The 18,084-nt window shown below is 39.0% G+C and overlaps 1 protein-coding gene across 3 annotated transcripts in view; it reads right to left on the reverse strand.

Moving 5' to 3' along the window:
* dnm1a (dynamin 1a) overlaps positions 1-18,084 on the reverse strand; it is a 52,271-nt gene that overhangs the window by 15,851 nt on the left and 18,336 nt on the right. For 2 of the 3 annotated variants that reach the window (XM_037692101.1, XM_037692100.1), the window contains exons 10-15: positions 17,564-17,702; positions 10,626-10,712; positions 8,222-8,292; positions 8,089-8,140; positions 7,520-7,531; positions 5,356-5,469 (exon numbers count right to left, since the gene is read on the reverse strand). In XM_037692101.1, the coding sequence (XP_037548029.1) occupies positions 5,356-5,469; positions 7,520-7,531; positions 8,089-8,140; positions 8,222-8,292; positions 10,626-10,712; positions 17,564-17,702 (475 nt within the window). Of the gene's footprint in view, positions 1-5,355; positions 5,470-5,692; positions 5,723-7,519; positions 7,532-8,088; positions 8,141-8,221; positions 8,293-10,625; positions 10,713-17,563; positions 17,703-18,084 lie in introns of all 3 variants that reach the window. The other variant, XM_037692099.1, reaches the window with a different exon arrangement.

Consider the following 18,084-nt stretch of genomic DNA (forward strand, 5'->3'; position numbering starts at 1 on the left):
TTTCCCACAGAAAAGACTTTGGGTTTGACATAAAAATGTCTTTGATGAGTGGAGGCTGCATGACATTCTCAATCTGTTGTTTAGTTTTCTGCAAAACCCAAAACTCCGGCTCTGGTTGAAACCCAAAAAAAAAGGCGAGCTACTCCTAAAACGATAACTAAAGCACAGAGAAAACCCTCAGCGGCAAGATGGACCCTTGATGAAAACGTAATTATGCTTCTGCTTTTTTTTTTTCACCAGTTTGTGGCAAATTTACCTCAAATGACCATGTAATGTGCAGAGAGGCAGGAAGCCACCCTGCAAAAATGTCTAGTCACAGTTTTTACGAGTCTTTGTATAGCTCTGTTAAAAAAAGGGGGGGGGGTGCATAAAATTGTGGCTTTAATGTTTGCTGCTGACGTCACAAGAAACGTTGCTGCAACTCTCATATATGTTTTATTTTCTACTTTTTGTTTCTGGAGCCGCGGTGCGCCTTTCAGCCTCGTCTGGGTGTGACAAAGCGAAGCCGCGGCGTCAGATCTGAAACTCTTCACAAGTACAAAAGCCAAGACGGCGGAAACATTCGCACGGTGTCCCATCACAGAGCACTGTGTGCAGGAATGCAAAACCACAAACCAACCTGTTTCCATTTAAAGCCCCCGCCACCATGAACCTCACTCAACTATTATAATGTGTAGAAGCTATAGCATGCACAGAAACACACATGCACACACACGTATGTAAAGGCAAACACACTCACATCGCAAACCTATGATGCTGGGGTGTCTGCTGCCCCCCACCCCCCATGCTCTACTCCACCCCCCCAGGATGTTTACAGCTGGGATCACCAGGCGAGTCTGGCTTTCTGGCAACTTTACAGCAGGAGGAGGGAAACCCAGACACACACACACACACACACACACACATACACAGCTAGTGGACAAACACATGAAAGGGCACCTCCATGAAAATCTGTATAGTACTGTGTCAAAGCTTTAAATCCATTCCTCCCACTGCCAAAGGTGAAAGGGGATTTTGCCGTCTCTGTGTGTGCATGTGCACGTTCATTTAACTGTAGTGTTAGCAAAATATTTCATGAACAAATAGATTGATTTTCAGAGATGAATCATTTACAAATAAATATCATTTGAACTCAACCCCATTTCAGAAAGCCACATCTGAACGTTAGCAAACACAAAAAAACAGCCATCACTCGGTCCATTTTAAAGATACTGAGCTCAAATTTATTGTGGTAGTAGCTGAGAGTCATCCTCACCACTTACTCTGAGCACTAACTCGTCGCACGAGATCTGGTTCGAAAACTATGCCATTAACTACGGGAACTGGCTGTGTCTGTCTGTCTGTCTTCATCTTATGGATTTCTAGATGGATTTAAATCCAACTTCCAGAAAATAATGGTGCACGTCTACAACTGATCGGCCAACACAAAACTGATGATGTGCACTTCATCCAAAAGTGCATGGACTTTCTTTTCTTTAAACTTTGCTCCCTTTGAGCTATATGCTCCTGCAGTCCTCCAGTGATCAATAGTTCTCGAGGCTTTCTAGAGGTCTTACAAAGTAATCGTAGTACTTTGGCTAATTTTCAGTTCTTTCCTGTCCAGTTTTTGTACCTGACCTTAACACCGTACTGGACTGTGTGTGCCTAAAAAATGAGAAAAGTAGAGGAGAAGAGAAGAAGTGTCAGGCTTAATAAAAATAGATGAACAGTATTTGAAAATCGTTTATATTAAATATGTTTTTAGGAAATAGAGAGACGCCAACAAACAATAGCAGATCAACTGTATGACCATTATTCAGAAAATCCACTTCTTTGTGATGAAGTATACATTTTTTATAGATTTGACTTAAAGAAACTAAAAACTAATTATGCCTTTGTGGTAAAGTCCCTGAAGATCCTATTGAAAATGGATTCGTAAACACTGGTTCATGAAACTTTTTTGTTGCTGAATAATTCATAGGTCAGAGTAAAGTGGCTTTGCGAAAGAACAAAAACATACATGCTTATGAAAACTGCCAGGTACTGGACTGAAAAAGAGTTTAAAAAAACAGCTGGATTAAAAAAAGCAACCTTCAGACACACTTAAGATCTATTGATCAGAGCCACTTGAAACAATTACTTGTATTTTTTTGCTTTTTTTTTGGGGGGGGGGTTCTTGTATTCATTCATGCCATCTTTTTTTGGCTTTGCTTCACGGGAGTTTCATACAAACAAAAAAAAAAAAAAAGCCTGATTTGAAGAACTGGCATTCGCGGTGGTAATGCAGACCAGAAGTTTTCTAAAAGCACACACACTAACCAAAACATCCTGGCACCGATAGTTGGGTTCAGAGTTATTATTAGTGTCTGGGGGTAATGTGCTTGTGTGTGTGCGTGCGTGCTTTTCTCTGCATTGCCAAACTACAGTAAGGGTTTTCCCCGTTTTCTGAGGCAGTCAATAAAATGGCGTCGCCTTGGTTTTCTTTCAGCTCATGCGAAGAAGCAAGCGTAGATACGCAACTGCTAAACCTGCAGAATCGAGCGCCACAATCGGCTTGCGTACATACATTTGTCTTCTTTTAACCTAAACATAAAAATTTCATTAACAGTGTTTATTTTGGCAGGTCTGCAGGACAGGCCCTCAGGAGGACTTGTAGCATGTGTGGCTGTGTGTGATTGAGGGGCCTAAGTAAAATGTTAAGCTTGGACAGAAAACATAACAAAAAGTTTTTTTTTTACAGAGAACTGCAGTGCCCTCCAGCCTCGAAGCAGAGCCACGCCAGTGTTGGTTTTTGTTCTCCATATGCCCTCCTAGTTCCACGTTTAAATAAATATACAGGAGGCAAAGAAAAGGAAAGATGGAGGAACGGCTGAGACGTGAAAAAGACTACTTCTGCTTTTTACTTTTGAGGATGCAGTGAAGGGAAGGAGAGGAGGAGAATAGGAGGACGGGATATATATCATCCTCCTCTTCCTCCCTCAGTGATGCCTCTTCATCAACACTTTCTCTCCTTTCACGTCGTCTTTGTTGCTCCTGCTAGCCAGCGCCCCTCTCCTCTGCTGCTGTCCAGTCTGCACTTCTCCTTTGAAATAAAGTAAGTTTATTAGAAGCAGGTTTGTGTGTGTGTGTGTGTGTAATTGGGACTGGGCTCTGGTATGCACATGTGTGTGCCAGCTTTGGTGTCTGACACGCTGGGGGTCTAGACTTTTTTTTTTTTTTTTTAGAAAGAGGAGACTCCATTGTACACATGCAAACATGCACTCCTCATATCAAGCAATGAGCGGCTCTGGCTATAAACTGGAGAAGGTTACAGCCTAACAGTTCTGCAAAGCATCATGGGATACAACAAGTAACAAAGCAGATCAAAATGTTTCCACACGCCAAGTACAACCATTAAATGCGATGATGGTTGTTTTATTTATTTATTTACTTTTTTTTTTGTTGTTGTTGCCAGGAATGAGGAGGAATGAAAACAGGAAAGGATCATCTTTAGCCTACCACAAAGACAGAGCTCTGGTTTAGTAGTTTGTTTAAAAATCTTTAAAAAGTTAGTGATTAAGCAACAAAGATGCACAGTAAAGAGTAGCATTCAGTGACAATGCTGAACCTATTAAAGAGGGGGAAATGGCTTCCATACGTGAAAGTATTTGGAAATAAATTTGTTTCCAGGGATGTTTGGAAAAATACAAACTTCCTTTTTAAATGGCTCAAGGTTTTTCTTTCTTTAAAACGTTTGATAAAATTCTCCTCACAACAACTGGTGAACTCTTGCTGATTTTAGTGCGTCGCAAAAACTTTAGTGTTGTGCAAAAGTCTGGGTTTTTGATCCAAAAACATATAACTTTAAAGACCATTAACTTGAAAACGGCACGGCTGAGATTTATCCAGATTCTTGAAGTCGTTAATTATGCAGTGATGTGTAGATGATGGAATTTTCAAAGTCTTCCCAAGTCTCAATTGAAGAATATTATTCTGAAATTGTTTCAATATTATGAGACAGTTTTACACAGACAGGTGATTCTCTCTTCTTACTGACCTGTTGCTAATAAACCAAACTAGTTGCTAAAAGCTCCTCCAGCTGTTTGTTCATTCATGCCACTCACTTTTACAGCTTTTGTTCCCGCTGTCACAACTTTTTGAGGTGTGTTGTTGCCATTAAATGCAAAATAATAATTTTATTAATTGGTTACTTAGAATTCCTTAGTCTCAATAATTGATATGTTTACTATTTTTCATTGTGACTAAAATATGGTTTATGAGATTTATAAATCCTACTGGCACGATCAAGAACCACTGCATCGACTTTTCCTCTCTAGCCCCGTTAGAGAAACAAAGAGTCACTAATCTGGGATTGGTAATTGACCCTTTCATGAAACTTACCAGTCATGTAAACATGATTGATAAATCTTGTTTTTTTTTTCAGTTAAGGCGACTGTCTAAACTGAAGCCCATACTGTCCAAAAGTAACCTTGAGACATTAATTCATGCTTTCATAACATTCAGGCTTGATTACTGCAATGTGCTTCTTTTTGGAATCAGTCAGACCTCCATTGCACGATTGCAACTGGTTCAAAATGCTGCAGACCAATTTTTAACTGGTGCAGGCAAAAGAGAGCACATTACACCAGTTTTGGCCTCCCTGCACTGGCTCCCGGCTCACTTTCGAATTCAGTTCAAACTCCTTCTGTATGTTTTAAAATTTCTGAACAGCTGTGCTGCCTCTTAGTTCGCTGATCTGCTGCAGCCATATGTCCCACAGCGACCTCTGAGGTCAGCAGATCAGACGCTTTTATTGGTTCCAGGAACACATCGTAAGCTCAAAGGTGACAGGGTCTTCTGTGTTGCATGTCAGACAGGCCCCCTCCCTCACAGCTTTTAATTCTAGTTTAAAAACCCACTTCTATTCCCTGACTTTTGACACTGTGTAATTTGTCTTTATTCTACAATGTTAGCCATTTAGTTACTTTCTTTTTCCATTTGGATCTACATGTTTGTATTTTGGCTGTGTGCTTTGCTTGTTTGTTTCTGCTGTGCAGCACTTTGGCTGGCCTTGTTGCTATTTTAAGTGCTTTATAAACAAAGTGGTATGGTATAGCATGCATTTGTTTTTATCTACATCTTACACTATGTCTCAACTTTTTCAGAATTGTGGTTTTCTACTGTAAAATGTTGACAATCACAAAAGAAACAAATACTTGACTTAGATCTGAATTCTTTGTGTGTGTGTGTTAGTGGGAAAGTAGCGGCACGGTGGAGCAGTGTGTAGCGCTGTCGCCTCACTACAAGAAGGTTGCATGTTCACCCACGGATCAAAAGCATGCTTATGCAGTCCGTTTTAATTGGTTTGACAGTTATTATGTGTGTGTGAGAGCTGACCTCATCATCCTTGTACCAGGACAGCGACTCTGCAGTCAGGACGAACCAGTACTCCTTGGCTCCTCCCTTCATGATGCCGATGTTGTTGATGGTCAACCAGCCCTTCCTGATCACCTGAGAAACAGACAAATCCACAAATGGTAACAAAATAGATTACAACTAATGTGATGCTTATATTTATTACAGAAGCAGCCACAGATAAAGTTTTAAAAAACTTCTTCAAGTGGAGTTAAGAAGCTGCAAAAACTCTCACCCACACAACCTAACATTCATTTTTTTCTACATCTCGTGCCTCATTCTCTCCTCACAGACTCTATAGACACAATGAGTTATTTACCTTGAACCGATCGTTAACTCCTCTCTCCGGCTGGATGAGAATGTGGAGAGATTGTTACACAGCTACGCCAACTCAGGGCATGTATTAAAGGCCAAATACTTCAAGTCTGCTTCAACTACCAGCAGATTGTCGGTGCCTGCTGGGGGGGGGGGGGCTACAGGACAGCAGGCAGGGTGGGGTTGAGCGAGGTAAGGATGCTACGACTGACAGCTCATGGCAAATATTTGAGAATCGTGCATTGAGATGCAGGTGATTTGTTTTGTTCTGTGATGCATTTGATTGAAACATTTTCAGTTCTATTTGTTTTTAGGACGGCGCGAGTAATTCACTAAAGAATCTTCTTCTTCTTTCAGCTGCTCCCTTCCTCAGGGGTCGCCACGGCGAACTAACTCACACAAAGACTTGGCAATTGTTTTAATGTCCTTCCTGATGCAACCACAGACCACCGAGCTACCACAGCCCTCTGTGTGGAGCAGAGAGCTGCCATTTAGGGTGCCCGGGGAGCAGAAAATTGGGATTAAGGGTCTCAATAAAAGGCCCAAGAGGTGGAGCAGACCCACATTTTTTATGTTGTCGGTCCAGGGGTCAAACTGGCAACCTTCCGATCACAGGCTCACCTTCTCTAACCTCTGCACCACCACACCCCTAATTCACCTTAAGAATACTTTTTTTTATTGAGGCAATGAGTTTGCTTAAAAGAAAAGCCTCAATATTCTTTGTTTTCTTGAAAAACCCAAAATGTTTCAACCAATTTTTCTTTCAATTTCAAAACATTACATGAGAAACTGAAACTTTATTTATAGAAACAGCATTGCACAGCAAGTCTTATCAAACGTTTTTTAAAAGGAGTTACCAACAGTTTTAGTTTAAAAGTGAAATGCACTTTTTATTATTTTCTGGACAAAAAAAATTGGTTTAATGTTGCAGAGAAAAGAAAAATCTCTTTATCAGTCCCTCAGTGTATTTTTATGGATTTTGTTCACATTAAGGCTGTAATCTTTGAGATTTCTCCAGCTTTACACGGAGAAATAATCAAGTGCTGCATCTTGAGCTGTTTTATAACAAAGGGCTGCTTTAGCCTTTTTTTTAATCCAGTTTGTATTTTTTATTTTTTTTTTTTTTTGTTAAGTTATGTTTTAAATTCCTGGCCTGAAGGTGCTGAATGAGAAAAACAGAAGCTGTGGGGTCTTAAAGGGCCAGCAGCATCCATTTCTAAACAGGAAGTGAAGTTCCCCACTTTGTTTACCATGTGCCTCTAACCTTTGGCCACTAATCACGGTGAAGACGAAGGGGTGCCATATGTGTGCCACACTGCAGGGTTTGTACCTCCTCTGCTCTTTATGTTACTTTGCATGAGTTTGATAAAAGTGGGGAACAAAAACAGAGGCAGAGATCTGAATTGTTGCAGTTAAAATTATTATTTTTCCTCTTCTCACTTTATTTTCAAGCACAGCTAGAGAGGGAATAATTTTCGTCTCCAAACAGAGCCTTTACATGGCACAAGAATATTATATAACAAGGGAAATATCCCAGTCTGGTTTTGTTCTGCAGGCAGAATGTGCAGCACATTTACATTAACGTGTAATCTTCTTTATGAGTGCATACGTTTGTGCCTGAAGAGTGAAAAGGAGTGGAAAAGGAAGCAGCCAAGCGTCTCTTTCTACAGCCACCTGCCATCTAAAAGCCGTTTCTAAGAAACTTAATATTCATCTTACAGCAAATCCCAGTTATATTCCAAAAAGACATGAATGTTACCACAGACTCGCCTCATACATATGAAAGCGTACTTGCAGACATGCAACTTTAAAACACACTCCCACTACTCACCATGATTTCATCCTGAAGCAAAAAAACCACAGCGAGGTCAATACCAGCAGAAAAAAGAGAAAAGAGAAGAGAAAAGCTTGTAGGAAACACAAGTAAAAAAAATATCATAAGACAGGATTTGCAGAAAGTTCAAATGATATGTGCAAAAAGTGGAAGCATCCACAGAATGTGTAGCAAAATACACCTAAAAGCAAAGTGTGAATCATGCAAAAGCTGTTTTTAATCCATAATTATTGTTAGAGCTTTTGTGATGTATAGATGTGATAGATTTATTTGTATTTTTATTCATATTGAAGGGAAGTAAGCTGAGTATGTTTGTGCTAATCTACAATTTACACAAACCCGCTTCTGAAAACTTTTAACCCCAGAAGCGATAATGCATCCTGGATATGTTCCAACATTCTTCATTTGTGCTGACACAGCTGTGGCTTTCACCAAAAGGCGCATTTGTTTTACGATCGCACAATTTTTGTACATTAGGGTGCAGCATGAACTAACAGGATTGTGTTCGAGAGTCCCGAACAAACTCCTAGAAACCAACAGCGTCCATTCGACTCTGATGGGAGTACCTGATTTCCAGCTGTCTTCTTCTTGTTCATTTGGCTGATCCTCTGCTGAGCGCTGCCAACAAACAGACCATCAGAGGACACCAGGAGCCTCGTAAAAGGCGCAGAAAGCTGAGATTTAGCAGGAAAAACTCACTTTGCAAATCCAATAAAGTCTTCATGGTTGGTGTTCATGTAGGACAACTCGATGTCAATCAGCAGCAACACCTGAACAGAAGAGATAACTGACTTAATGCCCAGATTCATGATGTAAATCTGTGAAAAACAATCGAGGAAATTAATTTGGCTTTAGAGTCTTAACTCATGCTGAGAGACACAAAGCTGTGGCATGAATATCACAACTAGTGGAGTTTTTCTATTTATTAAATATTGTTTCATTATTCTTATAATATCAGTAAAACCTGTTGGATTTTCCAGCCTATAAGTTGCATCTTTTGTCTAATTTGCATACCCTGCAACTTATACACTGAAGTGACTTATTTATGGATTTTTCCCATATTTGTAACCACATTTTTGACTGAGACATGACCGTTTTCATTCATTCTGACATTGAAAGTATTGCACACTTCCATTTTTAGCCGCTAGATAGCAATCGAGTATTATGACATGTCGTTGTGTCATGTAATAGGTAAAAGTGGCTATTATTGACACAATCGGCTTGCCATAGCCTGCCACCTTCGTCCAGCTGGAGCAACCGTCAAATCAGCTTCATTTTGCTGCGCCGCCCGGCAAAATGCAGCTAATTTGACCACTGAAGTGCATTTATTAAGCAAAAGTTCAACTGAGACACACCTTTGTTATAATGTCGAGCAAACAAATAATTGTTTTAGGTGCTATCTTGTTAAATTTTGAAGAAATGTGCAGTGTTCCTCCTTCCTGATTTCCTCCTTTTGCCCGCTCCCAGAGCACCGAGGCAGCGAATACTTTTGAAAATGCAGCTGATTTGACCACTGAAGTGCATTTATCAAGCAAAAGTTCAACTGGGGCACACCTTTACTATAATTTCGAGAAGACAAATAATTGTTTTTAGGTGGTTATATTGTTAAATTTTGAAGAAATGCACAGCGAGTTGTCCCTCTGCACGTTCCTGCTTCCGCTAATCGGCTTTTGAAATGCAGATGATTTGATCATCAAAGTGCATTTATTAAGGAAAAGTTGGACTGAGACACACCTTTGTTATAATTTTGAGAAAACAAATAATTGTTTTTAAGTGTAAATCTTTATAAAGTCTTCCCGTGCACGCTCCCGCGGCCGTCACTTGGCAGCCAACTGATTTTTGGCACACCAGCCCATACAGTATTTCCGGGTTGTCACCGGTGATGCGTAACAAACATCATTTATACGGCGAAGCGACTTATTTGTGGATTTTTCCAAATTATTAGACATTTTTTGACAGAAAATAGGCCGGAAAATACGATAATTGCAAATGACAACGCAGGCAACGTACTCAAATTAAAATAAGTACTCAGAAACCTTCATAATCCAATCCATTCAAATATCAAACCCACCTTTCATTGTTTATTCCAAAATATTGTTACACAATTAATGTTACATTTTGTTTGACTAAATTTTGTTAATTTCACATAAAATAGGAGAGATGATTTACGACCTTCCCACGTTTATCCCTATCCTAATTTGGCTCAGTTTATGCATTAATGTTTATAATTGTTTTAATTCCTGTGAAACACCGACTTTTATTTCTTAGGATTTTGCATCACAGGAGGTAAAAAAAAAATCACAGCAAAGGTTGGAAAATGACAACAGGAGTCGAAATGTTTTAAAGAGCTTCATTTGTGTTTTTTGGCCACTTTCTGGCAACATTTTAACCTTTTCTGTCCGTCTAAGAAACGTTCCTACATTAAAAGTAATCAGTCACCTAATACAAAATCTACTAAAGCTTCTTGTAAGCACTGAAGCACCAAAATGTAGCAAACTCTATCCAGAGGTTCTGAATGTGAGGATGCAACATCAAGGCACCAAACAAGTTTCCATAACGAGCCTGTGTTTCTCTGAAGTTGCTGCTTTATGTTTTTTCTCATGGTTTGCATGTCACTTCATGTAATTTTTATACTACACATATGCATGTTGTACAAATACAACCATAAACAAATATATTCCTAAAGTACAGTAAGATAAACTCTTATTATCAAAATGTATTCACTTACTGTAGTCCAGATATTGTCCTTACAGTGTCTGCAGAAATATTATATTAAAAACCATGTATTTTTAAGGTTAAATTGACTTTTTTGATCAGGGTAATTTAAATTTTGTTATTTTTTTTTAAGTAAAGTTGTAAATTTGATTTATGACTTTAACGAAATGGCTGCAGTTCACAGAGCATACTTTCCTGCCATTTCTGGGCTTTACTCAGGTGCAATTTCCAGTCGAGAGAGCACAACTCATGCAGAGAATCTCCTGATTTGTGGTGCATGAGTGAAACAGCAAATGTTGGCAAAAACTAATTTTCTGGGTGCTCTAGCAGCAACGTTTTTTTTTTTTTTTGTCACCGTCCAGAAAGTGAGGCGTCGTAAGAGGAGTACCTGGCCTTTGGTGCGACTCTCTCTGTCTCTGATGTGCTGAGTCACAATTCTCTCCATCTCTTCTCTCAGCATGGGATACTGAGCCAACTGTAAGCACAGAAACCAGCAGGTAGGTAGCATAAACACACACACAGTCAATCAACACATATACACACACACCAAATTCCTCATCTCACTGAACCACAGACAACAAAATACAGAAGGACATTTAAACATGTGTTGGGTATATCCCAGACTTAGATATATGCTCTGCACATCCTGACCAGCAAGTGGATTTTTTTATTTAGATTGTGTTTAAAACGTTTATTTGTTGCCAGCATGGACAAAATGCAAAGCAACAGAGCTAAGTCTGTGATATTACAATACAAACACAGAATAACCAGCGCTCCTGGCAGAAAAGCCTCATTTCCAGCACACTGCGAGTCTTTTTCCATGAGCTCAGTGCAAAGCCACAGATGTTGGTGGGCCTCCAACGTGACACAAACACATTAGCCAAAGTGTGAGGATGAAAGAAATAAGAATCAAAAAGCCAAAATCACAATGCAGAGAAAGATAAATGTTTTTTTGGTTTGTTTGTTTCTGTGCAAGTTACAATGCATCTTTCATGTCGGTCTGATGGGGATTTTTTGGGGAGGGAGGCGGGCATCAATGGACAATTTTCTGGTTTGATTTATTGTTTCCTGGGTCCAATTACAGCACAGATTATGCTGGAAAGAAGAAGTCAGAATATCCAGATAAATTATGGTAAAAGTCCTGACATTAAAGGTCAAATTATGGCCTTTTAAAGTGTTGGAAACACATGATGAGTGACCAGTTCTTTAAGGCACGCCAGTCATGCTTTTCAGCTCTTCACATGCAGACACAAACACTAATGCATGAATATTTGAGGTTTTCTCTGCTGTTCCTCATTCATTTTGTTTTTCTGGGGAGTTTTTTTTTTTTTGCTTGAACTAGAGATTCAAGAACAAATAAACATAAATAAACATATTATTTATTCAAAGATTGTAAAGCCAACTGAGGATGAGTTGTAATTTGGGCTGACTTTGTTCAGATGGCAGCAGTTAATAATATCTGTACTGTCTCATTACTAATGAAAACTGCTGATGACGTGCATCTGAAGGTTCTCAAAGCTTGTAAATTCACATTTGCAAAAAAAATAATAAAATATAAAAATTAAACTAACTGAAGGTCTAGAATTTCTTTGAAGTTTTAGACAAATATCCTCTTTCGATGTGAGGGAACAGATATTGCTGTTTTGGTCAAACCTCAGAAATGACGTTAGCTAGATGTTAGCACTCAAAGTATGTGTTGTGAATGACTCTCAGCTACCACCACATCAAGTTTTCACTCAGTAACCTGTAAAACTAACTGAGTTTTACCCTTTATTATGTTTGCTAAGCTTGCTTCGCTGTGGTGGCCATTTTGAATTGTATTTACAGGCAAAAACAACAATGTTCCAGCCCCACCTTCAGGTGATTTTAAAAGATAAACGCATTCCAAATATAAAACGGCTAAAAGCAAAATAATCTGCACGACCTGAACAATGCATTGCAACTTGAAGACAGAGACAGGCTGTCACACATTGCGCGTGCCCAGTTTTGACTGACTTGACAGTGGAGGAAATGTTTCAGCTTTTTTTACTAATTCAGACTGACATGCAATGCAAAGAGCCAGGTGGGGGGGGGGGGGTGCAGGGACTTCAAACTGACCCCTCTGTGGATTCTCCCCTAACGCTGCATTTTGTCTTACAGTATCGTTAAATACCGTTCGTCTCTGAAAACCAAAACGAGGATTAAAGTGTGACAGAGCAGAGAAATCCAACGGAGGTCGCAGCTGGAATACAGGTGCAGAGGACGACAGGATGGAGAGGGTGAAAGAGAAACTGAGATTAAAAATAATAAAAGAAAAGAAAAGATGCTCAGAGTGTGTCAGTTAGTCAGTGAGTGAAAACCACACAACCAGTCGCTCCGGTACGTTTAACTGAACTGACAAAGACGGAAAAATATAAAGCTGTTTCCAAAAACGACAGGCGCTGAATATAAACCAAGAAAAGATCTGAAAATACCTTTTTAAATATAATATTTAAAGTTGTTTTTTTTTATCATACCTTTAGTTTCTAATCCTATTAAGGTAAACAAAGTTAAGTTCAGAAGAATTTATTTTTTATTAAAATCAGTTAACTATGACTCCAGTTTAAGAGTTGAAGAAGCTCTAGAAACCTCATCTATATATTGACAACAAAACAAAACCTTTTAAATGAAGTTTACAAACACAAAACATCATGAAGATGTTTAAAGTCCAGATGATAAACGAGCTTCTTTCGGTTTTGCTCTCGGCTAAGGCGGATGCATTTCCCTTCTGCTCCTTCCTTGCTCTGCTCTTTGTCCGGTGAACCATTTTTCAGAGCCTCTTTTTGCATATCATAATAATTGTAAATTATGGATCTGGTCAGCTGGTCTCTCAACACAATTGATAAAATTTTCCATTGAGATGTACTAGCAAGATTGCAAAAGGCAAATGGGCATTAGAGCTTGGCCTGACCCAAAACAAATGTTGCTGTCTGAATCTGGCTCCCGCGGTGTCGGCCTTGGAAGGTTGACTATCTCAAGTTCTCCTGGATGTTATGTGAACAAGACGCTCTGCTCCCCCCTCATATGTCACCAGTGTGTTACTTTTTCTTGTGCTGAGGTTTTTTTGCAACCTCACACTTTGTCCCGTAAAGGACACAATGTGAGATATGATTTTTTTTATACCTCCCCTTTCCTCGTGCTTTCCATTTTTCCTTATCTAAACGAAAAGGGCAGCGCTTCACATGAGGCTGCAGCCTCAGGCATTCCCATCTACCCATGTTTGGACGGCTGTACTGAAATGTAATTTTGTTGTGCTTCTGTGCAACGACAATAAAGGTTGATTCTGATTCATTATCAGCTCCCAGTTCAAAAATCAGAGTGTACGATGAACCATAGGGCAATAAGTTATTGGCCTCTCTGTGAAGGCATCATTAAAGCAGATCTTGCTAACATTAATAACAAATAACTTTCAGTTGTATTTGTTTAAATGTTCACTGTGTTTTGACAATGAAACAAGAGACAAATAAAAAATAAAAATGTCAAATCTCTGATGTAGTCTGATCTGATAGAAACATCTAAAACACGAAGAAATTGGTCCATCAGCAGAAGCACAGCAGAGAGGGAGGTTGAATTTGATCTACATTTTTAAGGTTACCAAATCGGCTTTTATGCTGATTTGTGTAGATATTTTAGATCCGCAGGGTGTTTTTCACCAAAGACGGGCCTTCCTGTTGTCAAGAATAGTCACAAATTTAACTTTTGGCACACAACAAAAAAATGCTGCAAAATACAGAGGGAGCAAAAATTTATATCACGCAATAAATAAGCCAGACTAATTAAATTTTGACGCTATTGCTAGCAATTTGAGCATATATGTTTTCTAGTTTACTAGACTTGTTGACTTTTTCCTTTACCCTCATTTTTATTGTGATTCAGTTTTCTCATCAGTGTGCTCTGATTTTAAAAGCATTTCACTGTATTCAGAGCCTAAGCTTTTTTGGAAACAGGGTTAAATAATTTTGGTTAAAAAAAAAAACTGAAGTGATTTGTTAGACATCAAAAGTTAAAATCAATAAAAAATATCTAACATGCACTTGCTAATTTAAGGTCCATAGCGTTCCGAAAAAAGAAAAAAAAAGTCTAATTAAGATTTTGATTAAATTAAGTAAGAATAGACTGATATTTGCTGGATAAATCTTGTTTTTTATTATTAGTCTTGGACATAGTGAAGCATTCCAGCTACCTTATGCTCTGTTGTTTGATATGTGTTCCATTTTAATATTTATTCAGTCTTTGTTGATATTTGTGGTTAACAAATTTATAAAAGATGTTGCTTTTGGTCATCTCGTGAAATTAACTTTGCCCTAACGTGATGCATCAACACATGGTGCACGTTCTCAGCAAAAAAATGCAAACACATTAGTGATCCCTGGCATTGGCTCTAGTATCAATCTCAAGTCAAACTTTGATTTCTTCATCACTTTAGTCAAACTTTCAGAACAACAAATGAAATCTGCTTATCTACAACGGTTCATACAGATGAACTAATAATTAACATTACAAAATTTGCTAATTTTAGGGAGTATAACTCAAAATGTGGCTGACATACGGCTAAAAAGGCAGATGTTCACTAGCTTCTGAATTAATACTAATTTAATTTATAAAAGTGTATTTAAGAGCAGTTTACACAAAGTTTGAGCTTAGAGTCAATTGGAATTAAAGCATATACAGTAGTCCCTTGCTACTTCGCGGTTCGTTTTTCATGGCCTCGCTCTATCGCGGTTTTTCAAATTAAGATTGGACATAAAACACAATTGGCTGATTGATGGATGAGCCACACGATCGCCATGGATTTTTTTACTTAAAAGAAATTAGTTTAAAATATTTAGCACCTGCTGCATCTTTGTGCAGCCCACACTGCAGGATAAGCTTCCCGCTGCAGCTGATCAGCTGTTCTCTGTGTAGAACGGAGAAGTGGGCGTGGCCAAGAGTGCTTGCAGGCAGCTGACTGCAGCTGGAGGCAGAGCTGAAATCATGACATTATGTGCTCTTTTAGAGCGTTTAGAGTTTAGAAACATTGTTTAGAATATTGCAAGCATGTGGGAAGGGTTTAAAATGCCTTCATATATATATATATATATATATATATATATATATATATATATATATATATATACAGTATGTATACTAAAATAAACTATTACTTACTACTTGTACTACTATTCCTACTTTGCGGTTTTTCACTTATCACAGGGCTTCAGGGTACGGATCTGCAATCAACGAGGGACTATTGTAAAGTAAATAAATCCTTCCTTTAGAGTTTGAATCATTTGTGATTTCTATAAAAATGGGTCAAATCATCTCCAGCCATCAGTCTACCCCTACCTTTGAGGTTAACAGAAATGTCGCTAGTGTTTGTTTCTTTCTTTTGGAGCGTGTTACCTTGTGACTACACTTGTGTATGGTGGAGGTGAGTTCACCCACAACCATATCTATACACTTCAGTGTGGGCTCCTTCAGCTTTTGGATCTGCTTTTTCACTATAGCCTCAAAGGCCAGGTCAGGGGTGAAAAGCCCCGTCCTGTTGAAATGAGCAGGCAGAACAAGAAAGAACGAGAGCATAAGAGGAAAAACGAAAGAAATGATGGAGAAAGAGGCACCAAACAAGGAGTTGACAGAGTAGATGGGAAAACAGGCAGGTGAAGAGGTGATGAAAACAAACCAAGAGAGAGGAAACAAAGTAAAGGAGGGAGACAATGACCAGACTATGGAAAAAAGTGATGGTAAAGATGGTATAAAAAACAAAGAGAAAGGGGTGTCAGGGTTGGAAGAACAAACAGTGCAGAAGGAAGAAAACACGAGTGAAACATTTGGTTTTCCCAAGCCATTCTAAAACAGGCCAGCACTGGAGTTTCTCTCTGAGAGGAAAGCGGGAGCAGAAAGAGAAGACAAGTAGTTAGAAAAAGAGAGGACCCCCTCAGCCTGCATGACACCACCGGCCAAAACTTGAAGCAACAACACACAACAAGACTGCAGATGTGCACCTGGACATCCAGCCAAGACCCATAATCCCCCACCCCTCCTGGATTTGACCCTCTAACATTTAGCTCAAGTCTTTTATCATAACAATTATTCTCCGAGGTCTTCCAAGCCGCTGCTGTTGAAATCATTCAGTCACAGTGGATCCATTTGGATAAAGACTACTGCTCATTTGTCTTGGCCCCACTTCTAAATGCTGTTAGGCTGTGATTTTTATGTCTGCAGGTGCGTGACTGCAGTCTCACACATGAGAAAGTCTGGAAACTGATGTCATCTAGCATGGTTGTAGGACATTTTAAAATATAAACAAATGATTTAACGAATTTGTGTCGGAAAAGTGGAAACGCTTGAGTTCCTAATTTCATTTTTAAAGTAGATCTCACGCTACTCGAGGTGAAAAATGAATAAGGACGACTACAACCCCAATTCTGAAAACGTTGGGACGTTTTGTAAAATGGCAATTAAAAACAAAATGCAATGACTTGCAAACTCAATAAATCCACATTTTGCTCACAATGAAATACAGTAAACTTGTAAAATATTTAAACTAAGAAATTGTACAATTCTTTGATCGTTTATAATTTTATGGCAGCAGCCGATTTAAAAAATGTTAGAAGAAGGGCAACAAAAGGCTGTAAACGTAGGTAGTGTGAATTAAAAACAGCTGGAGGAGCTTTTTTCTAACTAATTAGGTAAATTGGAACCAGGACTGTGTATAAAAGAGCATTTTAGAGGCTGAATCTTTCATAAGTACATAATCAAAATTTGAAATTATTTTGGAAACAATGTTCTCTGTATCCTGATGCATGCTCAATAATCCAGGTAAAAAAATCCAAAAAAGTTCAATCTGTACTAAAGAGAAGAGGAACCATCTAGCCTGTTATCAGAGCACAATTCAAAAGCCTGCTTCTCTGATGGTATGGGGGTGCACTAGAGCCTACAGATTGGGCAGCTTACGCATCTAGAGAGGCCCATCAATGCAGATGAGTATAAACAGATTTTAGAACATGTGCTCCCAACTTTGTCGTAACTGGGGTTGTATTAATCTCCATTTTCAAATGCGCTTGTGTTATCTTTGATCAACAATCGTATTGTGATGACTGCTCAGCTTCCACACTGGATTTCTTCAGCAACTATGACCCACAAGCAGGTAAACATCAGCCCACCCTGCCACTCCAGGTGTCCCCTCGCTGTCCGACAACAACGAGGGCTGGAGAGAGTCAGGTGGTCACAGCACAGGGAAGTCAAAAACCGCAGGACTTTTTGAGGACAAAGGATAAAAGCACAAACTGAGCAAGTGCTAACCACTGTTTATGTTTTGTTTTTTACCTTTCTGGTACACTGCCTAACTGTAATGACTAGCTCAGAAATGACCATGTCCACACATTTGGTGCAAGGCTCTTTAATCTTCCCAATCTGCCTTTTCACAATGGTCTCAAAGGCCATGTCCGGGGTGAAGAGGCCGGTTCTGCCCGACACCGAGAGAACCAGCCACGGGGCCGAAAGACCGGTGAGGGGGAGAGAGAGACAGAAAGACAGGAGGAGGGAGGAGGCAGAGAGAAGAATGTTAATTGTGAAGTTATTTTTCTAATTCTTTGCCTTCCCTCCCCACCTTTAACCAATCAGAAAAAGAAGAAAAAATATCCCGGGATAATTCCCTTAAATTGTTAGTACTTAAATAGTTCTGATTTTTTTTAAATGTAGTTTGGTTAGGAGGTTATAACAAATTAATATCTTACCTGCTATAGATAGCTTTTTGAAGATTCTGAGTTTGGAAAGATGGGAGTTTAATTTTGACCAGATTAATTAGCTTATTTTTTGGACTATAAGGCGCAACAGATTATAAGACT

Source organism: Nematolebias whitei, chromosome 18 (genome assembly GCF_014905685.2).
Source record: "Nematolebias whitei isolate Nwh7 chromosome 18, NemWhi1, whole genome shotgun sequence".
NCBI lineage: Eukaryota > Metazoa > Chordata > Actinopteri > Cyprinodontiformes > Rivulidae > Nematolebias > Nematolebias whitei.